Source organism: Antechinus flavipes, chromosome 2 (genome assembly GCF_016432865.1).
Source record: "Antechinus flavipes isolate AdamAnt ecotype Samford, QLD, Australia chromosome 2, AdamAnt_v2, whole genome shotgun sequence".
Classification (NCBI taxonomy): Eukaryota; Metazoa; Chordata; class Mammalia; order Dasyuromorphia; family Dasyuridae; genus Antechinus; species Antechinus flavipes.
In genome coordinates this window covers 520,720,419-520,747,847 of record NC_067399.1, presented here as the reverse complement: position 1 = coordinate 520,747,847, position 27,429 = coordinate 520,720,419, and the positions used below count along the sequence as shown (strand labels likewise).

General features: G+C 32.9%; 1 protein-coding gene across 2 annotated transcripts in view; it reads left to right on the top strand.

Annotated features, from left to right (window-relative positions):
- Positions 1-27,429, top strand: part of SECISBP2L (SECIS binding protein 2 like) — a 73,836-nt gene that overhangs the window by 9,088 nt on the left and 37,319 nt on the right. Inside the window, exons 3-13 of one of the 2 annotated variants that reach the window (XM_051980608.1) lie at positions 1,698-2,022; positions 4,977-5,112; positions 10,982-11,211; positions 11,491-11,515; positions 11,948-12,063; positions 16,907-17,038; positions 19,497-19,577; positions 20,887-21,054; positions 21,216-21,357; positions 23,464-23,633; positions 26,381-26,513. In XM_051980608.1, the coding sequence (XP_051836568.1) occupies positions 1,698-2,022; positions 4,977-5,112; positions 10,982-11,211; positions 11,491-11,515; positions 11,948-12,063; positions 16,907-17,038; positions 19,497-19,577; positions 20,887-21,054; positions 21,216-21,357; positions 23,464-23,633; positions 26,381-26,513 (1,658 nt within the window). Of the gene's footprint in view, positions 1-1,697; positions 2,023-4,973; positions 5,113-10,981; positions 11,212-11,490; positions 11,516-11,947; positions 12,064-16,906; positions 17,039-19,496; positions 19,578-20,886; positions 21,055-21,215; positions 21,358-23,463; positions 23,634-26,380; positions 26,514-27,429 lie in introns of both variants that reach the window. The other variant, XM_051980607.1, reaches the window with a different exon arrangement.

Here is a 27,429-nt window from a genome sequence, read left to right as displayed (position 1 = left end):
TGATGACATAGAGATTTGTTTTTTCATCATTCCATGATCTTCTATTTTGTTTAAATTAAAAATTGAATTAATGAAGGAGAAGTGAAGGGTGCAAAAAACCCCAATAAAAGCTTTTTTATGTATATTGTAGTTAATCTTGCTAAGTCTTAATACAATGATAAGTTATGCCCAAAATTTTGTTTAGCAATAAAATCTTGTATAGCTATTTACCATTTATTTTCAGTCAGAAAACATTTATTACAAGATCTAGATATTAGGTGCTAGTATAATATTTACTTTGTAGTTAGCAATTATGTCATTTAATGGTTAGAATTTGTTTTTGTATTCTTGTAAACTTTTCTCATCATAGCTAGCAATGTAATTGCTACTAAATTTGTGTATTTATTAACACAAAATATGTGATCTATGAAGACAGTAAATCTGTACTCCAGAAATATTATACATTCAAGTTAATTGTCCCCAAATGTTCAAGACTCTTAGATTCTGAGTATTGCTAAGGTGGCTATATAATGGGGAAATGAAAAAATTGTTTTTATTGAGATTTTGTTAGTATTTTATAAATGATACTGAGTTGAGCAACAGAAATAACAAACAGAATATTAAAAGAAATAACAGAAAATTAAGGAAATCGTTAAATTTTCCTTTGGGATGTACATTAATAAAATCCTTTACATATGATTTTAGTTAACTTTTGACAGTGTATATTTTGTTTTTATTAAGGGGATTGTTTTTCTTTTTGTAGCCTTTTAGCAAATTATCTTGGAGAATTCATAAGTAAAGAAAACATCATTAATACTTTTGAAATTATATTGAATAGTAGGTGTGGTTTTTTTTTTTTTTTTTAAGATCCACTATTTTTCATGCATGTACATCTCCTGAATTTGGAGAAGTCAAAGAAAAAGGCTTTTTTTTTTTTTTTTTTATAATATCTTCCCCTTTTCTCTTAATATCTCCCTCTTACCTCTCTCCACTCTGCTTCCATCTCCCCACAAAAAAACCCTTTTACTCTCTTGTACTTCTCATCAGTAGAATTCCTAAAGAAGTTGTAAATGAAAGACAGGAACCTCTCTTCCTCCATTGTATTTGAGAGCCTCAAAAGTATGCTCTACTAAGATTACTGCTACTGGAATAGAAAAACTTAATGCTTTTATTTTTACTTTTCTTGCCGTTGGTTAGCATTTCTATTGTTAGAGTGGCACATAAGAGTATCCATTCATGTTATTAAGAGAGGAATATGAAAAAGGAGTGAAAAAACAAAAGAGGAATCTTATATGGTGATCACCTTGGCATAAGTCTTTACAGAATCCTGCCACATAGCTTTTGAAATTGGTTGGTAGATCTAGTAGTTAGTTACTTAAATAAATGTTTGTCGGAGATTTTAAGATGAAAACAGTGAGAACATAAGAAAATTGCAGGTTTAAGCAAATGTGGTTGATACAGTTGAACTTTTTGAAGGTATATTGAATTTATGTTTAATCTTTTCACATGCATATAACTAGAGCAAGGAAAGGAAACTTTGTTCCCCATGTTAGCATTATATGGCGGTTCTAAGGAATTAATTTTTCCATAATAGAAACATTACTTGTTTTTGTTTTAGACTTTAAATTTAGAAAAAAACTTTTAAATCTTAAACATGATTTTTTAAAAAAAATTGCTTATTTAATAAATTTTTTTCTCCTTTCCTATTGGTTTTACAGACAGTTTCCGTTATATAACAGTGACTTACGATGGCAGCAACCAAATCCAAATCCTCCAGGGCCATACCTTGCTTATCCCATTATATCTGCTCAGCCACCTGTTTCTACTGAATATACATATTACCAGTTGATGCCAGCTCCATGTGCCCAAGTTATGGGATTTTATCATCCTTTTCCTACACCTTACTCCAGCACCTTTCCAACAGCAAATACTTTAAATACTATTCCTACAGAATGCACTGACCGTCCAAATCAGATTGGACAAGTCTTTCCACTGTCCAGCCACAGAAGTAGAAGTAGTAACAGAGGTCCCATTGTGCAGAAAGTAAGTAACTTTGACTTCTTTAAAATTGTGTATATGTTTTGTTATTGTTGGTGCAAGTAACTCATCATTTTTGGTTTTAAACTATAGTATACAGTATAGTAAATGAAATTTTTTGGTAGGCTCTTTCACCACCATGATAAATAAATATCATTTATTTCACATTTTGTTCTTTTTTTTGGTCAGTGTAGGTATTTCTGCCAACACTCCAAACTCTAGCCTTTCTCTGACTTGATTGATAATTCTGAGAGTTCATTTGGTATAAAAGCTCATTATCCTATCACCAACTTAATGATATACCTCTCTAAATTTAGCTAGATTGATCCTGGACAAGAGACATATCTGTTGTGTCATATACAAGGACAGATGACGGTTATTAATTTTTTTCCCCCACCATTCATTTATTTTTAATAACTTCTATATGGGGATTTTTTCATTAATCTTTCATATAAATCTATGTAATCACAATATCCTTGTGCTTCCAAAGGATTTAAATTAATAACTCAGAATTTATATTATACCTACGTTATTGTGAAGCAATTATTTAATATTTGCTTACGGTCATGCTAAGCAAAAAATAAATATTTTAATGCAATCCACTAAATTTAGTAGTGAGAATTGGAAATTAAACAATAACTGGGATTGTAAAAGGTCACATTTGATTAATTGGTGTCTTTATCTACTGTGATTTTTTTTAATGTGTCCTCTTCTTTTTATTTTATTTTATTTTAATAGTATTTTACTTTTGCTAATACATACTAAGATAGTTTTCAACATTCGTCTCTGCAAAATCTTGTGTTCCAAATTTTTCTCCCTCTCCTGCCTTGTGCCCCTCCCCAAGACAGCAGACAATTGTGTGCAGTTCTTCTAAACATGTTTCTATAATCATTGTGCTGTACAAAAAAAAAAATAATAATAAATCAGATCAAAAAGGAAAGAAATCATGAAAAGAAAAAAAAAAAACCATGCAAACAAATAAACCAAAAAAAAAGACTATGCTTTGATTGACATTCAGGCTCCATAATTCTCACTCTGCATGGGGATGGCACTTTGCATCACAAGCCAATTGTCTTGAATCCCTTCATTATTGAAAAGAGTCCAGTCCATCATAGTTGATCATATGATGATATTTTAAAGAATTATTCTCAAGTTGTTCCCTTTTACTTCTGTGTTTGATTCTGTTTATGTCATTTCATAGAATTGAAAAAATTAAGTCATAAAATGCTGGGCAATATAAGGAAAGAAGCATTTCTATAACTGCTTGATATTGGGAATAATAGATTTTCATCAAAGTTAGCTATAAATGTGAATTTTTGTTAACATTCTGTTTTTCTCATTGATTTAAATAAAAAATCTACTAAAGTTAGCAGGAAATATTTTTTTCCTAAACCATTTGAAATGAAATCAAACTCAGGAATGTTGAATAGCCTTTCGAAGGAATTTAGAGAAGTTTGGGACTAATGTCTCACTCATTCTTTTCCCTTCTGTGTCTTGAAGTACTCCTTTTGGTCCAACTTTTTTCTCCATTTCAAGGATTGAACTTTTGTCTTTTCCTTCCCTTTTTATATATTCCATCGTTTGGTTACTTACTTGTTAGACAGAAGTGGTTCAAGTTGACCTTCTGTATAGGTCTGTTGGATATGCAATTGGGTACAGTCACTGGGAAGTTTTTTCCTTTTATTTTTTTAAACTGATGATAAGGCATTAATAGTGTTACTCATTTTTAACAATACCAACAGAATCACCCTTTCTAGGTATAACTTAAGAGTAGCTTCAAAATGAAAATTTAAAACTGGCTAGCCAGGGAGTAGGGAAAGTGAGTTGAATACCATATTTATTATCAAAACTAAAGATACATGCTCAAAACCATCTTTTGAAACAGAACAGTTCCTCTTCCCTTTTCCTGCTTCTGGCTTTGACTAAATATCCTTGAATTAATGGAGTCCTTAAGAACACAAGTGAATTTGTTAAAGATTAGTTTGTGACAAACAAGACAACAAATTGTTTTAAGGTTTTTTTGATCGAAGAACCTTAATTTTTCTACTAGCCATTAAAAATCATGTCCTTCACAATCACTTGGAGTTGACAGAATTAATCTTGAATAGAATCGAAACCTGAAAGATAACTTCTTGGTTGCCACTTATATGACCACAGCAGAGAACCAGTACTTTTTCCCTGACCAATGAAAAGGCTTTCATCTATTATAGTATGCTTTTGAAGGTGGAAGAAAGTAAAAACTAAAAGTAGCAATTGCTGTACAAGCTTTGGGTCTGTCTCTGTCCCAGGTCATCTATATTGCATTGATTTCTAAGGGATCAAGGCTACAAGATGGTAGAAGTAAGGTAATAGCACATAAGGCCTACATTCCAAAAATGAGAGAGATATTACTTTTGAGGGAATTAATAAATAAGTTCAGTTCTTCAATTTCAAAATTCCATCAAGTCAGTATATTGTAAGCAAAGAATAGCCATGTAAAAGAAATTCAGAGTTTTTTTTTTTTTCTTTTCTTTTCTTTTCTTTTCTTTTTTTTTTTTTTTAAGCAGAAATCATCATCTTATAATTTTTCATTCTCAGGAGAAAATTCTTACCAATGATAAGTATATGTTAATGAAACAAAAATTCAGTTTTTTGGTTAAGGTGATCTATTTTCACATACTGTGTCAAATACTTATTGTAATAAAATTCTGTAGGTAAAAGGAGATTTAGAAATCAATCAATTATCAAGGATCCCTGCCTTTATAGTGATTAAGAAAATCACAAATTAACTATATATTGTATTTGTCTTTTTATTTATTTTGTTAAGCGTTCTCAATTGCATTTTAATCTGATTAGCATTTCAGAATTTTATGGACCTGTTTTGACACCTCTGATCTAGTCTATTCCCATTTTACTTGTATTTATTTTTGTAGTATTGTTTTATTGAAGTAGTATATTATTTTTTCAATTTAAATCAGCAGCAGCAGCTTTTACAGCAACATGTAAAAAGTAAAAGGCCACCAGTAAAAAGCGTAGCTACTCAAAAAGAAACCAGTGCTGCAGGACCTGATAATCGGTCAAAAATTGTGCTTCTAGTGGATGCTTCCCAGCAAACAGGTAAGAGAAGGGGTAGATATAAAAGTTTTAGACTTCTGAAAGTGAAATCTGAATTTTTAAAAATGCTTATACCATTTTAAAAGTATAATATAAAAAATAATACTCAGTAGAAATCCTTCCCATTCTTACCTTTATTTGGTCTGCTAATTTATAAAATTCCTTGGAAGTAGGGAGCCACAATCTGTTTCCTTTATTTTTTAAACTTACTTCCTCCATTGTCTGCACAGATTGTTTTGTTATTTTAAGATGGTTGTTATGTACTAGGTTTTTGGCACTGACTTTTTTTTTTTTTTTTAAAAGAACCATTGGTTTATATAAAATTTTAAACAGTGAAATTTTATTGTAATTTCCTCAAAGAAAATTTGAATCATAAAGTTTAGAAAATTAGCTTTTGACCAGGTTATGAAGAATTTTAAATTTTGAAAATGAGTGTTTATATTCTATCCTACAGAAAACAGAAGACTACTAGAGAGTATATTAAGTAGAAAAAAAAAGGAGTCAAACTTGTGCTTTAGGCAATTTAGTAGCTATGTGGAAGATGAAATGGGAGTCTTTGAAGCAGAAAAACCAATTAGAAGTGTGAAATGATAGAAATTAATATTTCCTCTGATCTCTACTGCATTGATTTTTCAATGTAATGATTTTATACAGTATTGATTTTTATAATGGCTAGCATTTGCTGAACTCACCCAGTTCAGAATGAAGTCTCCCAGTCATAATCATTAATCATTCCAGTAATTAGCTCCTAGGTTTTATTTGGGATTTTAATCTGGAATTTGTAAACCTTGACTAGTTTAACCTGGAGTTCCTTCCCAAAGACTAATCTTCTGTCCTTTCTCTTCTTTTTTTGGGTAGAGATGTTTGATCCTCCCTCAGAAGGCAACTAACTAGAGGGGTCTTGGTTTAAGTGGTTTTGATTTTCTAGTTAAGTAAGATTAATAGAGATAGTTGTGGCCCATAAAACAATTAACATTCCCTTATTGTCAGGGAGGTGTATGCTAAGCCACATTTGAAGTCTGGACCCAACTTTCCTCACCTGTAGCTAATCCTAAGACTCCCCAAATACCCCACCACCTTTCTTGCATCTCAGAAGAAATGCTCTTTCCCTTCTCATTGAAGGAGGGGCACTGGCCTTAACTGATGGGGCCAGTCTGACCTGCTTTGTTAATTGTGCTTTGTTGCTAGTTACATGCATCACTAATAATAAACTTACTGTGCATGGAGAAAGGTACCTATTTCCCTTTTATTGTATTTTACTCCCTACAGGAAGCTTTTTCAAAATCTTTGGTGAGATGTGTTTAGAGTCCATATACTATAGTAATGGAGACTGTGTGAGTGGAAACAAGAAGACAGATTTGGTGTAGAGGTAGAATAGACAAGGGTTTGGCAGCTCATTGGGGATGTGAGGTAAATGATAGTGCTGTCAAGGATGACAGTGAAGTTCTGAGCCTATATGACTTGGAAGGATGGTGTTTGTATTAATTGAAGTAAGGAAGTTCAGGAGCAGTGGATTTCAGAGAAAAGATGTGTTATATTCTGGGCATGTTGCATTTGAGATTCATATTAGCATCTAGTTTGAAATGACCTGGAGGAAGTGAATATCCAGGGTAGCTAGGTAGGGCAGTCGATACAGTGCCAAGCTTGGCGTCAGGAAGATTTGAATCGAAACTTGCCATAGACACTTATTAACCATGTGACCTTAGGTAAATGGTGTAAATATGTTTGCCTCAGTTTCCTCATCTGTAAAATGAATTGGAGAAAAAAATGGCAAGCTGCTCCATTATCTTTGCCAAGAAAACCCTAGATGGGGTCACAAAGAGTAAGACATGATTGAAATGACAGAACAACAAGAAGTTGGAGATACAGAAATGGAACTCTGGAGAGAGAGATAAAGACTAGATACAGGTGTCATCTGTATATATAGAGATAATCATTGAATCTATGGGAGTTGATGACTTTAGTTTATGTGAAAGGCAATAATGTGTAATAAGGCTAGTTTGGAGCCATGCTGTGAAGAACATGAAATGCCAGCTCTTGAATTAATGGGTAGCTTCTAGAGTTGATTGCTATGTATTTTAAGTTTAGTTTCAGATGAATTCTTAAATCTTACTGCTAAGGATTTTAATTCAGATCAATTTACAACTGATTCTGGTTGCTACAGTTCAAAAATGGTCATATATTAACTCATCTTTTTTTTCCTATGTCTTTAAGCTCAGTAAAGGATAGTTAGTATTTTGAAACTGATATCATTTCCTCCATTGAAGTAGATTGCAGCTCCTCCATATCTTCTCATTCTATATAATTCTTGTTCCATAGTACATCCATAGGGAGACTATTCATTGCTCTGGAGGTTTCCTCTCATTCATCTAAGATCTTAAAGGTCTCAGCGAATCCCTTAGACTTTATGTGCTTTGTTCTTGTTCTTCTGTTCTTTGTTTATGAACAGCACATCTTGTTTTCAGGTCAAATGTGTTTTTAATTTATACAACTTTCTTACAAATCATCATAATTAACATGCCATATATGTCATACTTACATCCACTACAAATCATTCCATTGCCCTTTGGATTGTTGGTAATTTTAATTCTTCTGTTATTGGAATGTCTCATTATTAGGAGAAATGTTTGTATTAAAGATGGGCTTTTGTAGCTGAAAACAGATAGGGATTATTGGAAGTAATTTAAGTTTTTTGAATTCAGTCTGTCTTATTTTTTTTCCTCTTCCTCCTCAATTCTGAGCCTAGATTTTATTTGCAGTGCCTGTCCCAGATATAATACACATATTGTTGGACAAACTTGAAACACTGCCTGTACAGCTTACAGAAATGGGCAAAAAGCATATTTTTCATCCATTTTGTTTTGCCTGCACTGCAGTGGATTTCACTGAGAAGTCTTTATAGTGTTCTAGGGATCAAATAGTTAATAAGATGGGACCAGTGAATCCTTTTGTTTGACTTTTATGTGTACTTTTTCCCTTGGCAATAGCAAACATATGAGGTAGATCATAGATCTAGAGTGGAAGGTACCTCAAAGTCCATCTAATTCACCCTCATTTTATATGTGTGCAAACTCTATGAGGCTTTTGGAAATTATGGGAGTTACACAATGCAAGTTAGTAAAACCGTAGAGGAATGGTTTGAAACTAGGTGTTCTGACTCCAGATTAAGAACTTTTTTTGTTAATATAATGGTATTTTATTTTTTTCCCCAGATACATGACAAGAAAAATTTTAGCATTCATATTTATAAAATTTTGAATTCCAAAGTTTTCTCTCTCTCTCCCCTCCCCTCTTCTGAAGAAGGTAGGCAGTGTGATCTAGTTTATACATGTGCTATCATATAAAACATATTTCCATGTTATTCATAGTTATGATAGAAGAAACAGATCAAAAGGAAAAAAAAAAGCAAAGAATTAAAGTAAGTGAAAATAATGTGCTTCAATCTGCATTTCAAATCCATCAGTTCTTTATCTAGTTATGGACAGCATTTTCCTTCGTGAGTCCTTTGTACTTGTCTTGGATCATTATGTTACCGAGAAGAGCTGAATCAATCCTAGTTGATCATCACACAGTATTGTTGATACTGTGCATGATGTTTTGCTGGTTCTGCTCATTTTTGCTTTGCATCAGTTTGTTCAAGTCTTTGAAATCTGCCTGTTCATCATTTCTTATTGCACAATAGTATTCCATTACATTCATATGCCACAGATTATTCAGCCATTTCCCCAATTGATAAGCATTCTCTCAATTTCCAATATTTTGCTACCACAAAAAGGGCTGCTATAAATATTGAACTCTTATCTCCAAGGCTGGAGTTTGCATTTATCAGACACTAGGTTCCTTTTGTCCTCTTTCTCCTTTCATCCAGATTAAGTACTTTTTCCATAGTTTCACATGGCTTTTATGGTTTCATACCATTGAACAGTGTTATTTTCATAACTGCAACTATTATAACTATATGTAATTTTGATGTTCTCATATTTAAAAGGTACCTTCAAAACTACATTTTGTGGTATTATGTCTACTATTTTATCATAAAATGGAATCTTATTTTCTATGCTTTTTTTCATTGTGTGATCATAAAAATATAGTTTGTATGAAAAAGTTTGCAAAAACTTCCTTATACTCATATATCAGGTATCTTCATAATAATGTCTATTGCATTCTCACTGCAATTTTATGTATATGAGAGAATTAAGAATTAGTAGTTGTTAATGTTTTAGTCTCTCTTTCTTGGCAAAAGAACCCTGTAGTCTTGGGGTGTTCGATTGTTTGAGTGTCTTTAAATCAATCCCTGAGTTCCTTTAAAATTGAATTGTCTCTGTTACTGATTTCTTGATTGGGTCTATCCATTCATCACAAGTTCATTTTTTTTTTTTTTTTTGTCATTGACACTTATACATCAGGTATTAAGGTTCCATTTCTAATGAGAATAGTGTGATGATAAAAAATATTTTTATTCATGAGAATAAATGACTATAAAAATTCTGGATAAAACCTGTTCCATTTAACAACTGTTTTGTCCTATTTCCAGTTTCATCAATGAATGTTCTTGGGATGATCTGGCTATCTGTCAAGTCGTTTTCTTAACTGCTTTGTGTTGTTTTGAAAAAAGTTTTGCTCATTGTTCTCAGTAATATTTTGCAAATAAGCTTGTACTCTAAACCAGTGTTAACTAACCTTGGTTATCCCTTCTCTCTGCTTAGCAGGGAAGTCCCATGTTTGCTTGAGATCTTTCTGGGCCTTTGTGACTGCCTCATTTTAACTGTTTTGCATCACTTAAGAGTCAGTGCCTTTACTCTTGACTATTTCCCATTTTAAAAGCATCAACAGCTTTTTAAATAGCTCTGTTTGGAAGTTTCATAACTGCATATAGTGCAATTGGTGTTTACTAATTAATAATCTTGTAGGTAACTGAATGTGGATTTATGTCATTTCATGAAATAATTTCTTGTTTGTTTCTCATTTGTTTTGGACAAAGGTCACATTTTAAGTACCAACAATTAACATATTGTAGATTGTCTAAAACTATAATTCTTAGCATTTTATGTTTCCTTTTTTGATGCTTCACCATCCTCACTATAGAATGGAGATCATAGATGTACAGCTGGAAAGACCTTTGAGGTTATTGATAAATCTGATCCCTTTATCTTATAAATGGAGAACTGAGGTTTAGAGTTGTCTAGTCACCAGCCCAGGGCTTTATAAATAGTAAGTATCTAAGGCAAGAGTCAAACCTCAGGCTTCTTGACTAAGGTCTAGTGTTTTTTCCGCTGTATCAAGACTTAAAACTCTTTCCTCCTGAAACCCCTTTTTGCCTAAGAAATTTTTATATGACTACAGGTATGTAGGTACATAAAATAGACATACAAATCAAAAATTTATTGATAATAAAACATTGTGACCCTCATATTCATTTATCAGGCCCCATACAGAGTCATGTCCCACAGTTTTAGAAATTTTGTACTTTACTATGTGGTTGTCCAGGGCTGACTGACCTTTTGAGTGTTTAATCTGTTGAGGCCAACCTCTTTATGATGAGTCTGTCTATATATGGGCAGGATAGTTTTCACTTGACCAGTAAAATCCACAGTCACCTTCATAGAAAAAGTTTTTTCAATTTAGTCAAAACTTTTTAAATCTGGGCTCTGCTAAAATAGCCTACAAAAATCACTTTTTTACTATGATGAAGCATTGATGTTTGACTTCAGAAGGGATGAACCTTTTGGTCTACATTTTAAAGAACTGATATATATCTGCAATTTTCTTTTACAACTAACTGCTTTATTTTGTAATGATTTGTAAACTTTTATATTTATAAAAATGACTTTTTTTTTTAACAAAGAATTGTTATGCTTTCTTTACTTTTCAGATTTTCCATCAGATATTGCTAATAAGTCTCTTTCAGAGAGTACTTCTACAATGCTTTGGAAATCAAAAGGAAGGAGGAGGAGATCATCCCATCCTACAGCAGAATCTTCTAGTGAGCAAGGTGCTAGCGAAGCTGACATTGACAGTGATAGTGGTTATTGTAGTCCCAAACACAGCAACAATCAAGCTACAATGATGACTTCCAGAAACATTGATTGTGGTACAATTAATGTATGTAACCGTTGTCTAGATTTATACACTTATTGAATGTAACTGTGATTAGATATTTACTTTCTCTAATAGTTGCTAATGGAAATGAGAAGATTATAGTTGAACATTTATTTTATATTGAATATACTTTTTCCTTTAAATTTATTAAAATAATGAATAGAGGGGATTTTTTCTTAAAATTGTAGTGAGTGTGCTATATTTATGGTGTGAAGGTTTTTGCAAAGTTAAAAGTGTTTATTTCAAAGTGGCAAACTAACATTTTTTTCCCCTTATTTTCAGCTTGTGGAACCATCAATATGTTCAGGTATTTATCTAAGTATTCTCATACTATCATCTACTTGCTATAATCTTCATGTTGTTTCATCCTTCTTGCTCCTCTTTCTTCATGCTCCTTCATATGAGACTTGAAAATGGGGGAAAAAACCCCCAAAAAACAAAGTTTCCAAAAAAGTTAATGTTAACTTAGATGCCTTTCCTGAGCAAATTAGAAAACTTAAAAGTGTATGGCAAGATACATATGTGTTCAGAATAAGAATGTTACAAAAATATTTTTTCCAACTTTGAGAATTTCCCCAACTTTATTATATTCTATGCTTGAGATTAAGTGTTTGACTTTGACATAGATTTTATTTTAATTATAAAACATAAGACATAACTTTGTCTTCTCCTTCCCCTACTCCTATTCCCCTGTTTTTCTTGTTTCTTTTTAAAGAATCTTTATCATCATCACTTGTAGGTGGGACAAGTTGGTCCAATGTAAGTTCTCAGGCAACTCAGAAAAAACCTTGGATGGAAAAAAGTCAGCCGTTTTCTAGAGGTGGAAGGCAAACTGAGCAAAGGAATAATTCACAGGTAACTTCTATTTCATAGTCATAGAATATGAGTTGAAAGTCAGTGCTATCCCAAAATCCTATTTTACCTATTTCTTTTTTATTCCTCATAGAGACTCTTCCAAAACCAACTGTACTGCAGCTCTTCAAATTTTTAGGTGATCTAGCCTTCCACTTTATTAAAAAGATTGAAGTCTTTGAATGAAGACTACCATCTTCAGTCATTCTCCTAAGTCAAAAAATGAAGTGTTCTTGCTCCTCACCTGATCTTATTATTACTTCCTACTAATTATAGAACTCTGATTCTTTATTCATCCCCTTTTTTCTACTTGCATCTTTTAGATATTTTTTCCTCATTGGTTCTTTTCCAAGAGAAATTTCACAAGACTCTTCATATATTTTTTTATGTAAAAAAATTTTGCCTCTATTTTTATCTGTTGATTTTCATTCATGTGTTCTTAACTGTGCTTCCTTTTCTGATTCTTGGATTTCCTCCCCGATTAGATCTTCTTAATATACATGCTCTTCTCCTTTTTCCCTATTTTCTTTCCTTCCATCCCCATAAATCTATCATCTTTTATTTTGGCTGAAGCTTTTCTATCACATTCCAGTCATGGATCTTATATGATACTTCAGTCTAATTTACTATATATTAGGACCCCTAGTAAATCTTGCTAATACCAATACTTAGACATTGAGGCCTAGGTTTTATTGCTGATTTCTTTTTTGGATTTATTCTCTGTAGATTTCAGCTTCAACTATTTTTCCTATATTTATAGAACTTTCTCCTTCACCTTTCCATTTTCAGTTTAAAGTTTGTTTGATTAGATTTGCAAGAATATCCTTATCAGTTATTGTTAGGTGCCGTCCTTGTTTAGGAACTTGTTATATTCTTAATCACAGGAAAGATTCATTTCTGAAACCAATTTTTCATTTACCAAATCTACTTTTTTCTTTTTTTTTTTTTTTTTTTGATGAACAGAAATGATAAAAACAATGCTGGTACTCCTAAGGCCTTCAGGTTTTTTTTACCCAAGACTTTGAAATATATGACAATTGTGTTTTTTTTCCTGACAGTGCCTGTGTGAATGGTGAGAACTGAATACTAGTAATCTCATTTGAAAAAGTTTTGGGTAGTTTTTAAAAAAAAAATCCTTGGGTTTACTTGGGAAAGAAGCAGACGACCCTGGGAAGGTAGGAGACTTTTTTAAAAAAATGAGATTTACAGATATCTTTTTCAGTAGCAGTAGCCTTCAGCAAGAGATTACTAATTATTCCTTTTTCCTGTGATCCTTATTGGATAATCTCTCTCCTAACATTATAGTTCTTGGATGAGAAGCAGCTGCTTCCTTGAAAGAGTATAAAGCTCTTTTCTCTTTAAAGACAAGATAACCTTTCTTTCCCTTCTTTATGTCTTCACTTTATCTGCAAAATAGCATTTAAAATATCTCGTTTCTTACCTTCAGCACTTAACAACTTTTAACTTGTTCTAAGCTTTAGCATTCTTGACACCATTTTCAAAGTACAGTACAGTGCTATGCTCTTTGTATTCCTTGTCAATTAATTCCATTTGCTTCCATTTTATGTACAAGTATTTTTAAAACCAAAATTATTTACTGAATTCCTTGCATATTCACATTAGTTTTTAAATAGAACGTCTTTTTCTTTGCAAGAATTGTCAGGTTTTTTTTTAAATTTTTTTTTTTTTTTTTATTGAAGGTTCCATCTCTTTGGCTAGCTTTCTTTATAGAATTTTAGGTAGAGTGTTTTTACTTTAATTTGGAACTTTGAAAATTGAATATCCAAAATCTGGGGTGGGCATCAAACTCTGCCCAACTTTCTCTTATTACTGATTGTTAATGAGCTTTAATATGGCATGGTCACTTCCTCCAGATGTTTCCCATCATTTCTGCTTTAGCAGCCAGTTTGTCCTTATTAGTAAAAATCAGTTCTCTTGCTTCCCCCTTCTGCCTTTAAGCAGAATTAATGCCACCTGGAACTTCTTTGTGTTAGGGGTTTAGGCTTTTAAAACCCCTGGCAACAGATGCTTATTGAATTGCTAAACTAATAACTAGCTTGAGGTGTAATACTTATCTAGAATTTTAAAATTGCATTTTCGTTTCTAAAGGAAAAAAAACATAGTTGTTGATGTTAATTGAGTGATAAATTGCCTAGGTGATTTACTTACCTGAATCTTTGATTTTGGTAAAACTTGAGAACACTTACTTAGTAATGATACTTAGGTATCATTAATATGAATTCATTTTTTTTTTTTTTTTTGGCTGAGGCAATTGGGGTTAAGTGACTTGCCCAGGGTCACACAGATAGGAAGTGTTAAGTGTCTGAGACCAGATTTGAACTCAGGTCCTCCTGACTTCAGGACTAGTGCTTTATCCACTGTACCACCTAGCTGCCTCTATGAACTCATTCTTGAAAACTGATCTGCAGTTCTTCTGTAAGAATAAATTATTGTTGTTTATAGAAAATCTATTAGGCAAAAATCTATTTTTTTAAAAGCTAGAATTTTAAGTAACTCTTTAGTTTCTATTTACAGATAAATATTGGTAGAATGGCAGACTTGGGAAAATCCTCATGGTCTGTATTTTTTCCCAGTGTTGGAAGCTGATAAAGAATTCCTCCTGAAATCCAAGAAATCCATTCAGCTTTTTCTTGAAGATCTCAAATAGGGAGGTGGGAACCCACCACCTCCCAAGAGAACCTTCTCTACTTTTATGGATAGCTCTAATGTTAAGAATTCCTTCTTTAATGAAGCTTAAAATTATTCTTTGCAATTTCACCATTTGCTCTGGATCTGTCTTCTGGGGCCAAACAAAACAAGTCTAATTGTTTTTCATATAGCAGCCCTTTAAATACTTAAAGATAACTCTCCTTTTCTTCTCTATGATTAATAACCTTAGTTCGTCCAGCTGATTCCCTGATGGCATGGACTCAAGATATTTTACAATCCTGGATACTCCTCGGATTAATCTCTAGCTTATTAATGTTATTCTTAAAATGTGGTACCAACAACTGAGAGGCGTATTACAAGTGTGGTCTAATCATAACTATGTACCTTCCTAGTTTTGAACTTTTAATGCAACCTAAAGTTGTTGCCAGATCATTCTCTTGATTCATTGGGCTTGAGAGCCACTAAAACTGTAAAGGGTATAAAATGCCATAGTTCCTACCTTCAGGTTGTAAATTTCAATTTTACTAAGTTTTTCAGAAATGCAAAACTTCATTTTTGTTGTAGCAGCCTGCTAGAGAGAAAGCATATGAAGAGAAAGGAAATCATTGGAAAAGATATGAAATATAAGTCAGGCAGGGTTGGGAGAATTATAGTGTTCAAGTGAATATCACTTTGAATAGAATATTTCTAATATTGATACCTAAAAACTAGGGTCTGGTTATTTTTGTCTTTTTTCATCATTTATCATAGTAGTCAAATCATATGTCTTTGTTTTTCTGAAGAACCTCTGTGCAATCCCTATTCTGACCTACTTCACTTTAGGCTTTATAATTTAACAACTAAGTTCATAGACATATTTTTAATATTGAATTTATGTTGTTCTATGTTTTTTGTCTCTACCAGGAAGAATATATTTTGTGAAACTAAAAAATTAAATTTACAAAAAATTCATTAATATACTACGTTTATCATAAACATTAATATTATAAATAACAATATGGTAATTGTAGGTGTTTACCTTCATTGGTACATATCTTTTCAGTTAAATGATTTTTACAAATGATATCTTCCATCTTTATTAGAAATTCTCAAACCTATAATATGATTAAACTTGATTTTTGCTTTTTAGAACCTTAGGCATCTCTACATGATGAAATGTTGGATTAAGACTTTGTGAAGAGGAACAATTTGTTATAAATCTATTATTTTTAAACTCATAGGCTCTAAGTTTTAGAAATGGAAGAAATCTTAGATGACATCTCATCCAAATTTTGTATTTTACAAGATGAGGCAGCTGAGTCCCAGAAAAATTAAATGACTTTCCCAGTGTCTCAGAGGTAGGAATAGATCCCAGGTAATTTCATGCTGTGTTTTGCAGTCCTTTTAACTCTGCTTTCTAGAGCCTGATATTTTCATTTGGCCCTTGTCATGTGTCTAGCAGCTTAATGAGAGCCACATTTACCCTAGCAGAACTCCCAGATTGTGATTGTGTTGGTATATTCTTACTTTTAATGTAACCGAGGCCTACCACACAAAGTCAGTATTCTTCTCGTCTTCACTCTTAGAAATAAGGACCAGCTTCTAAGAGTATAAAAATGTTTCAAAACCCTCATATGCTTGCTTTCAGATTAAAGAATTCAAGGCATGTGTAAAAGCATTTCCTCTCAAGGTCTTTCTTAGTCCAGTAATTGCACTGTTTGAGTTTAGTAAAAAGTTTTGGTAGTTGATGTAACCTAGAGACTACAGTTTTTAGTTCTTTAAAATTTTTCTAGGTAAGAGAATGTATTTAACACTAATAAATTGAGTACTTCAAAAAAGGTGATCTGAAAATCGATGCTAATTTTAGATTTACTACTTATTTTGGCTCTGTTTAAACTGTGCATTTTGCTATATTTCAAACAGACGAATAGCATTTTTATTTTAGTGTGTTTTAGTGAAGAAGTTATTTTTATTGTCAGCTTTCCTGTAAATTCCAGATTTAAACAGAATTTTTTAAAAGTACAATTTAAAAATACTGGTGATAGTGAATGTTGATAAGAGCAATTTAACATTTGTATGTTAATATTTATATTTGTGATTATTGTACTGAATTAAGTTATTTTAAAAGTTTAATATTATGAAATTTTAGTTTGTTTTTTTTTTTTTTGTTTGTTTTTTATTCTTGGACTTTATTTAGGTTGGATTCAGATGTCGTGGACATAGCACATCCTCAGAAAGAAGACAAAGTTTGCAGAAGAGACAAGACAATAAACCATTAAGCAGTCAATCTCATAGAGTAGAACCAAGTCCCGACCCATTATACTTTGAGGTATTCTCTTTTCTTTGGATGATGTTAGTTATTTCTACCAATACAACATTTATTTTGAATCTTTTTTTTTTTTTTCGATTAATCTCTCAACAATTGTTTAATTCTTGATATTTATTTCTCTAGTGCTTAATGTGATATCTGATGCAGAGATAAGTATACACTGATCAAATAATATTTTTAAATTTATGTCTTCTTTTAGATTTTAAATTTCTTGTGGATAAGTGAATTACCTTTTTAGGATCAAAATGTTAGTGTTGGAAAGAATCTTAGATGTAAGAATGCATTTCCTCATTTTACAGATAAAGGGACTGAAACTCATAAAACATGCTTTTTGGATTCTAAATTCTGTATTCTTGACATTATTTTGTCTCTTGTGTGTGTGTGTATGTGTGTTGGTTCAAATTTGAAATACCAGTTATGCTTAATAGGCTATTATGCCATTAAAAAGTAAAACCAAAAAATTCCTTACTTGAAAATGACAAATAGGAACTAACTTTTAGTCTTTTTGCAAAAACTGAACAGGTTAATGCTGTTTACATACTCCCAGTGGGTATGATAATGGATAGTGAAACTGAGAAGGGAAACTTAGAGCAGAACGTGTAAGAATAGTGCCAGAAAAAAAAGCCAGAGAAAGTACTTTCAGGAGAGAAGGTGGTCAACAGTGTCAAGAAGGATAAGGATTGAAGAACAGGCTGTTGGATTTGGTGGTTAATATGGAAACTAAGGAGAAAACTCTATAATTATTGAGTGAGGTCAGAGGCAAAATTGCAGAGGATTTAGAGGGAGTTGAGAAGAGAAAGAAGGCTTTTTCAAGGAGTTTGGCTATGATAGGAGAGAGATTAAGTGCTGCTAGTAGAGATAATAACTAGTAGATAGTAGTGAGTACTAAGGATTTTTTTTTTTAAGATTGGGGATGGGGATGTTTGGAAGAAGAGGAGAAAAAACTAGTAGATTGAAAGATATTGAAGAGAGAAGAGAAGAGATGAAAAGGAAGAAGAAAGGAGAGGAGATAAGGAAGATGAAGAAGAGGAAAGAGAGGGAGTAGGAATGATTGAGGCGGGCAATTTGCTGAAGAAAATGTGAGGATTTGGGTTTTAAAGCATAGATAAAGAATTTGGTCTTGACATGGAGAAGGAACAATAAGTACTGATGGCTGGAGACATTTGATGTCATATCAAGGACGAGGATTTACGAGAGAGGGTTAAGGCGATATCAGAATTTTTAAAGCCCTGTGTTAAGCAGTATCTTGCCTGTTTATTTCAGTATTTGTTTAGGAAATTATGAGTATAATTAAATAAGTTTCTTTTTCCAAATGATTTTTGTTTTAAGTCATCTAGTATTTGTTAAGCACCAAAAGTAGTAATTTTATATATAGAAGAACCAGGAGAGAGTTATGTCCTGAAAACCTAGAGAAGAATATCAAGGACAAAAGTGAGTGCCAAAAGTGACAGAAAGATCAAAGAGAATGAGGATTGAGAAGAGGCCATTGGATTTGGCAGCTAAAGATCATTTACAATTTTGGAGAGAGGTCTTTTGGTGGAATGATGAAGTTGGAAGCTAAATTGTAAAGGGTTAAGAGAATGAGAGGAGAAAAATTATTGTAGATAGCTATTTCAGGGAGGTTAGTCACAAAGGGCAGAACAGATAGAGGACGAAGAATCAAGTGAGGGTTTTTTAGTATGAGGGAAACATGTTTATAGGCAGTAGTGAATGACCCAGGAGACAGAGATTGAAGATAAGTAAGAGTGGAAATGACAGAAGTGGCAATTTGTTGAAGATGATAAGGTGGAATGGGATCACTTTGAGCAGGTAGAGGTCTTAGACTTAGACTGCCTCTTCAGGTGAGATGGGGTAAAAGCAAAGATAATGGCAAACTGCTTCTGAGTGGTATGAAATGAAGAGGGAAGAAGCATGCATAGGACTTTTGGCAGTGACTGGAGAGTGAATATGAGCAGGAAAAGTAGGGGTGAGGAAAGGAAAGCATTTTGGGTAAAAGGAAAGGGCAGCAAAATTGTTAGATGGGAAAGCTCAGCATGTGTTCACACAAAAATAAATTCTATTTTGGATAAATTGTAGGATTGGGGGAGATAAAACAAAGTTAGGGCCACATTTTGTAGGGCCTTAAGTTCTATGCTATATTTAGATATTTTTCATTTTGCCTTGGAAAGCCATTGAATGTGTTTGATTAGGGGATTAGGAACTTTGTTTTAGGAAGATTATTGTGGTTACAGTATATAGGAAGGAGGACTCACATAGAGGAGGAACATGAAGGCAAATAGATCAGTGAAGAAACTGTTAAAATACACTTAGCTATAGGTAATGAGGGTCTGTATAGTGGCAATATGATTGGAAAAAAAACCTTTAAGACTTTTTCAATACTCTTAAAGAATTAAAAAATCTCCTAAATTGGTTTGTGCTCTTTTCAATTTTTATTTTAAAATTTGTTACTTTGTTTTAGGATGAAGATGAATTTACAGAACTGAATGATACTGGAAGTGCTAAAGATGAAAACATTCAACAAAAAATTTCTGCAAAAGTGGTAAGACTGACACTTGGCTGTGATTTGTTCTTAAACATGGACAGACTATCCAAATTGTTGACTAATGTTGATTTTATATATAGCCATTAATGCAAGTATTAAATTCCCTTACCAAGCATATTTTATTTATTTATATTTATTCATTTTTCCCATCTAATAGTATTTTATTTTTTCCAATTACATGTAAAGATAGTTTTCAGAGTTCAATTTTGCAAGATTTTGAGATCCAATTTTTTTCTCTCTCCTTCCCCAAATCAGTAAGCAGTCTTGTTATTTATGTACATTCATTTTAAATGTATTTCCATATTAGTCATGGTGTGAAAGAAAAATCAGAACAAAAGGGAAAAACCATGAGAAAGGAAGGAAAAAAAGTGAAAATAGTATGCTTTGATTTGCATTCAGTCTTCTTAGTTCTTTCTCTAGATATGGATGGTATTTTCTATTCTAAGTCTTTTAGAATTGTCTTGGATTGCTATATTGCTGAAAAGAGCTAATCCTGTCTTGCTGTTACTATATACAGTGTTCTCCTGGTTATGCTCACTTCATTCAGCATTCACTTCATTTGAGAATTCCAGGTTTTCCTGAAATCAGCTTGTTCATCTTACAACACTAGTATTCTTATAGAGTACTCTTTTTATAGTTTCTTATAGAACAATAGTATTCTGTTACATTCATATACCACAACTTATTCGGCTATTCCCCATTTGATGGGCATCCCCTCGATTTCCAATTCCTTGCTACCACAAAAAGCTGCTACAAATATTTTTGCACATGTGGGTCCTTTCTCCTTTTTTATGATCTCTTTGAGATTCAGACAAAGTAGTGGTACTGCCAGATCAAAGGATTTGCATAGTTTTAGAGCCCTTTGGGCATAGTTTACAACTCCATCAGCAGTGTATTAGCAAGCATGTTTTTTAAACTAGTATTTCTTTAACAAAACAGATCAATTTTTTTTTTACATATTAATATGAAGTATGTCTCTTTATGGTTGGGAAAGCTTATAAATCATATACTAGTTTCTTGACACTAATTTTAAAGTCGATTTTTATAGTCAACATTGATCTACAAAATATATAGAATTTTTTCACATTTATATATATTTGAAGTTAAAGATGGAAGATGGAATTGTCTCATAGTGTCATTATAAACTATCTTAATTGTATCCATATTGATGCTTTGATTTATTGTAGCTATGTTATTTTAATCAATTTAATTTATAAAAAATAACTCTAGTAACAGATACCTAGAATCCGTAAATAATCCTTAAATTAAATATCCCATTCTTTTGTTTTTGTTTTGCAAATCTCAGTTGGATGATTTACCTGAAAATTCACCAATTAACATAGTTCAGACTCCAATTCCTATTACAACTTCGGTACCTAAACGTGCAAAAAGTCAAAAGAAAAAGGCTTTAGCAGCAGCACTTGCCACAGCTCAGGAATATTCAGAAATCAGTATGGAGCAAAAAAAAATACAGGTTTGTTAAAAAATAATTCTTACTTGTGGAATTTTAATACTTGACAAATACTAAGGAAAAGAACAGTTGGGAGGAATATAATAAATATAACAGTCTTAAATTTAAATTTGCCACTATGTTATATTGTATATCTAGATAAACTTTTTTTGTTCATCTTCCAGGAAGCTTTATCAAAAGCAGCTGGCAAAAAGAGTAAGACTCCTGTACAGCTTGATTTAGGGGATATGTTAGCTGCTCTGGAAAAGCAACAGCAAGCAATGAAAGCTCGGCAAATCACTAATACCAGACCATTATCATACACAGGTGATAATATTTATGTAGAGGAAAGGATTTTGCTTTCATGATATATAGTCAAGTGATGTCAATATATAGAAGTATTTAAATTTATATGTGTTTATGTCGATGTATTTGTTTTTCAAGTACACATTAACAGAATGTTCCAGAAACAAACTATTAGACTTTTGGGATGCTGTCTTTTTCTTTAAAAGTAATTTTAATAGATTGAAATCTCATATATTTTAAAATCATATTAATTTGGCCAAATTTAATTCCTCAATTAGATGCAAGCTAACTGGTGATTTTAAATGAATTTTTTAGCTATTTGTGAAGAAATTAGCTTGCCTTCTATGAAACAATTTCTGTTATAAAATGTGTCTAATAAATTTTGTACATCTATGTCTTAAATGAAATATCAACTGAGGGAATTAAAAAAGGTACTGGCATATTTGGTCATTGTTTTAAAACTTTGCCATATGTTACTAATGTGTTCTTTAATTTTTTTTCTTTTTTTTTCACTACCAAAAAAATTATCATTGATGTGAAATAGCATTGAAAAAATTTTTAAATCCCTTTGTTCCTCGTACCGTATTACTTATTAGCAAATTAAGTCATAGATAGTGGAACTGGACTAGGGTAGAATGTTTGAACATAGAATTTAGAACCTGTTTTTCTGTTTTATATGGTCTTTGGATATAAGCCTTTGTTTTTAATATTTGATGCTTGTTAGCATTTTATATATATATATATATATATATATTATATATATATATATATACAATAGCATGTTTACTACATATGTAATGGCATATATAATAACATGCATAATTAGAACACAGAGCTTTATTTCTAGAGGACTAGAAAGATGAATGATTTAGAAATGTCATGTGTTAGATTTTATTCTAGGTCTTGAACATGTTTTATCCCAGGCAACCCCAAGAAGACTCAGTTTATTTCAGTAGATATTTATTAAATGCCCAATATATGTACTCACTGAAGATATAATGACAAAAACAAAACAGCAAAGCTATGTGCCCTCAAGGAGCTTCTATTGTGCTACGGAGTACTCTGGGTGCAGTTGGGGGAGATGCCAATGAGAACAGTGCAGAGAGAATTCAGTAGTGAGTAAGGAGGCTGTGAAGTGGAGAGGAGTAGGGAGTTACAGTCTGGCATGGGCAGAGCTGTAGAGGTAGGAGGCCAGGGAGTGCAGTGAACAGCTTGTCATCCCAGGTAGACTGGAACTCAGATTTAAGAAGCACCATCTGCTCTGAGGCTTGTCCTCCTTGATCCTCTGCCCCAGTCACCAGAGCTCTTCTCTCTTCATTGACTTGGTATCTATTTTGTACTTATTTTTCTATACCGTGCCATTTCTCTCTAGAATATAAGCTCCTTGAGGGTTGGGATTACCTCTTTGGTCCTTTTTGTCTCCAGTGCTTAGCATAGTATCTGGCATAGGATAGGTATTTAATTCATTTTTGTTGGATTGAATCAAAGGGAATGGTTGATATGCAGTGAGACTGAACAGGTAGACTCCTTTCACTTGTCAGGTGTCATCCTGCTGTCAGTAAAAAAAAATTCAGATAAAGAAAAGAATTTTCCATATTGTCTCAAATATAGACACTATATTGCAAAGAAGACAGAGATTTAGTTTGGAGAGAAGGCTTTTCTGAAGGTTGATTTGGATGATTAAAAATAAAGAAAGTGTTAAATGGTTAATTTGCCATTAAATAGCTAGTCAGACTCAGGATTGCAAGAGTTGAGGCTAAAAGAAGCACAATGATAAGCGCAAGTTTTGTGGAACCACAGGACAGGTTTTTTGTACTTTCCACCTCAGACTTTCCTGATTCTATTGGATTTTACACTTTTGTACCCGTTTAGGAACACTTTTCTGAGTTTGCCATATTGGTTTAAGATACAAGACATTTGTCTTGTTTTATCCTTTATAAAAATAAGAAATATGTATAAACGCATCAGTGGGTCAGGCTGCTTCCTATTATCATTATCTGCCTTTTTTCCTCCCACCGGAAGAGGATGTTCTTGTTTTTGTAATTTTGTCATTGGGAATTTTGAAAGCGTGTGAAACTAACTCCAGGAATGTTCTGTAGTGAAACTAATGTCCTTGTTTGTTTTTAGTGGTCAGTGCTGTTCCTTTACAGTCTAAAGATTCTGCCAACAGAAAGTCTTTAACCAAAAGTCAACCCTGTTTGGCACCTCTTAACCCTTTGGACTCTACTTCTCCCAAAATAAAGAGAGGAAAAGAGAAAGAAATTGCAAAGCTTAAACGACCCACAGCACTTAAAAAGGTAAACCATTTTTTTTTTTTTTTGGGTCTGGACCTGTGGTTTCATGAATGTAGAGATCCCCTAGAATGGAAACTCTTCCCTGAAAGTTAGCAGCTCACCTTTACCTTGGAGAGTTGCCCAACATTTTGACCAGTTAAGTAATTTGCCTTTAGTTACCTACTCTTAGGGGGCAAAAGCCAAGTATTCCTTGATTCCTGACTCTATCAGGCCCTCTATCAGGCTATATTGCCTCTCACACTAATTTTGAGTATATATTCATTTGGATTAAATTGCCAAATGGTGATAGTTTTTTCAATCGATTTTTCTTAAATGTTTGGTTCTGTGTTGGCCATTTAATGGCCAATTTTAATCCTGTCAGAATATAAGACTGGAAAGTTGGTGCTACTTTCTACAAGATTAAATAAATGGTAGAATACTAAGCATTCAAAAAGAACCTAACTCTCTTCTATAGTATAATGAATTCTGGTGTAAAACTTATCCTACTTATGGAATATTTGTGCTGGTATTTCATGTTCAAATATGAATTTATTAGACATAATCAGTTACTACTGGAATATACATTCAGTTAGGAAAATTTCATATGATTTTTGAGGCCTTTAAAATTTTTAAAATATCATATGACATGCAGTGTTTCCTGACCATTATGAATTTCAACTTGTCAGACACATTTTAAACTGTAGTTCCAGGTCCTTTTTTAGACTTTTATATTAAAATAATTTTAAAATTCTTTTTTTTTTTTGGTTTCATTTAGTAGATAGTCTCCCTTCTTTGAGTGTATGTAACTTATAAGTTTAAATTTCTAATGCAGTGCTATATTATATTTATAGAATTTTTTAAAAATATTTATAGAATCTTGAAGTCAGAGGGAGGTTATTTAGTTTAGCTCCTCACCCAATGAAGAAATCAGTTCTATAATATTTCCATTAGGTGCTTATCTAACTTCTGCATGAATACTTCTTGTGTTAGATTTTTCAAGGTAGTTATTCTATTGTTTACCAAATCTAATTGTTAAAAATAACCTGAAGTCTGCCTCCTCTAAATTCTTCCTAATGGTCCAGATTCAGCCCTCTGGCCTCATCTAGGTCATCTTTCAAATACTTGAAGGTAGCTTTCAGTTCTGGAAAGCAATGGTGCATTGTAGATGGCCTTGAAATTAGGAAATCCCAGGCTTTGAGTTTCACTTCTTGCATCCATACTGGCTCTGTAACCCTAGGCAAGATATTTTACTTCTTCAGTGTTTTAGTCATCTCCCTGAGGCTGTAAATTGCAGAGAAAATGTGAACTAGTATTGGGAAAGGGAGTTCCCTGTATCAATGAGCTCACAGTACCAGTTCCTATTCTATCAATAGTCTTGAGTTTTGTTCCTTAAGGTAAACAGTGTTTGATGAACATTGGACTTATAAGTTAGATTAGTCTTAGATTGGGATTCTTGTCTCATTTATTGTATTATTTAGCAGTTTGCAATTATGGAGAGCTCAAATAATCTTTCTGAAAATAGTATTGCTCTTCTGTAAATGAGACTAATAATGGCTAGTGTGGTGTAGAATAGTTATTTGAATAAAGACACTGTATAATCTAAAAAATCAGATTCTTACATGTGTAAAATGTTATCATTGAACTTTTCTTGCATGAAATGTTTTTCTTGTCACCTATTGTCATGTTCATTCTGCTGTGTATATGTTCCATTATATCAGTCTTTTTAAAAATATGATTCTCAGAACTTATCACTGAATTTTGGAATATAATTTAACCAGTAGAATTTTACTTTTTTTAATTTAACCTTTCCTGTTGGAAATGCTTGGGAGCTGTGGGCAATACATGGGAGCCAACTGACAGTGGCTGCTAACCCAGACCTGCAGAGTGGACCTCCTCATGTGAGAGGATGATACAAGGAGACTGAGAGGCAGTTGCTGTTTTCTCACTTCTTTCATTGAGAGGTTGCTGCGTTGTTTGACCTCTTTCCTCTTCCCTCTGCCTCCAATTTATTCCCGTGCATTCCAACATATGGCACCTGAATATAGGGTATAAGAAGCATATGAATTATAAGAAGAACCAGAAATGTACGTGAGAAGTATCCTTCCGAGTTCCTTCAGTAACCCATGGGGAAAGAAAGGAAGAAGAGCTCTGGTAAGATTTTTTTAGTCGGGGTAATTAAATGGGCCAACACATCAAAGAGCCCAGCCAGGAGACTGATGAGAGACTTAAATGCCTGTTTTGACTACTGAACTGAAAGTTCGCCTTCATGATAAGATCAACACCTGCTACAACCATCCAGAGGTGATAGTGCTGCTTGCATTCCTCAGGTGCAGACTATGCTGTGGGGGGAATTGTTAAGGGACAGGTCAATTCTTTGAGAGCCTCCACAGCTGTGGATCATAGCATCGGAAGGAGTTGCAGGGCAGCCTTTGCTGACACAGGTGTTGCAGACTGGGAATGAGATAAATTGGAGACAGAGGGAAGATGAGAGAAGTCAGACGACACAACGACTGCCTCTTATTCTCCTTGTATCATCCTCTCACAAGAGGAGATCCATTCTGCAGGTCTAGGTTGGATCTCCAGCAACCACTGTCAGGTGGCTCCTGTGTATTCCAATAGCTTCCAAGTATTTCCAACATTTTCCAGCAACCATTTTGTATTTCTGTTTCTTAATGAGCCTATGGTCAATTCAAACACCCAGATCTATTTCATATGAACTATTGTGTTGTCAAGCTGATTCTTTTCTATTCTGTACTGTTATTTGCTTTTAGGTTATTCTGAAAGAGAGAGAGGAAAAGAAAGGGCGTTTTACTGTAGATCATAGTCTTCCAGGATCTGAGGAGCCAATAGAGATGCCCTTAGATTTTATTGAGGATTTGCCACAGGAGATTGCCTCCCAGGAAGGTAAAGAATTTGATTGTTTTTCTTTTTTTGAAAAATGGAATTGTTTATAATGCATTAAAAATTATTTAAGAGACCATGTACACGGGTGCATAGTGGAGGCTAATTAGAACATGCATCATGTTGGATCTTTATCTTTAAGAATGTGTATGATCTTTGATCCCTCTATACTGTTCTGGCTATTTTCCATAATGATGGTTCATCTTTCATATATTTCATCAGGATTATCCTGTATATAGGATTTCACGATTCTCCTTTGAGAAATTCTTAGGACCATTAATTTATTCAGTATTTCAATAAATATTGCAACTTCTTTGGTATGTTATTTGAACTTTAATTTACTCAACTGTAAGATTCTTCATCCCCTGTAGCAGGGGCCATTTTGTTATTTGTTGTTTACTTATTTTGATTTCATTGGTATAAGAAATTGACTAATAGCCTTTAGTAATGCTATTCAGTAATTGTTTTACAGCTTAGAGTCTTAGAGAGAGTTACCTAAAGCACCAAGACCTTCTGTGACTTTTCTGGCAGTATGTGTCAGAAGCAGGACTTTTATGCAGGTCTGTCTGACTCTGAGGCTATCTCTCTGTCCACTTTGACATATGTCCTTTCTTGTTCAAGGTTATTAGACTTTAATGAGGTAAATTGGTGAAAATATTTTGAAACTGCTTTTATACTAAGCAGATTTAGGATATTAAGACATCATGCTAAATGCTATGGAAAATAAATTTGTAAGACATAGTCTTATCCTGGAAAGATATTAGAATTTATTAGGAAAGTTGAGAAGATGCTATAAAACATTACTGTAGGATTGGTAAAAACAAAAGTGGGAAAAATTATGACTGATTTTGTGAATTTAGCCTTGATGGCTAAGTAAGTTAGAATTGAGAACTGAGAGATTATATAGGAATATATGGTA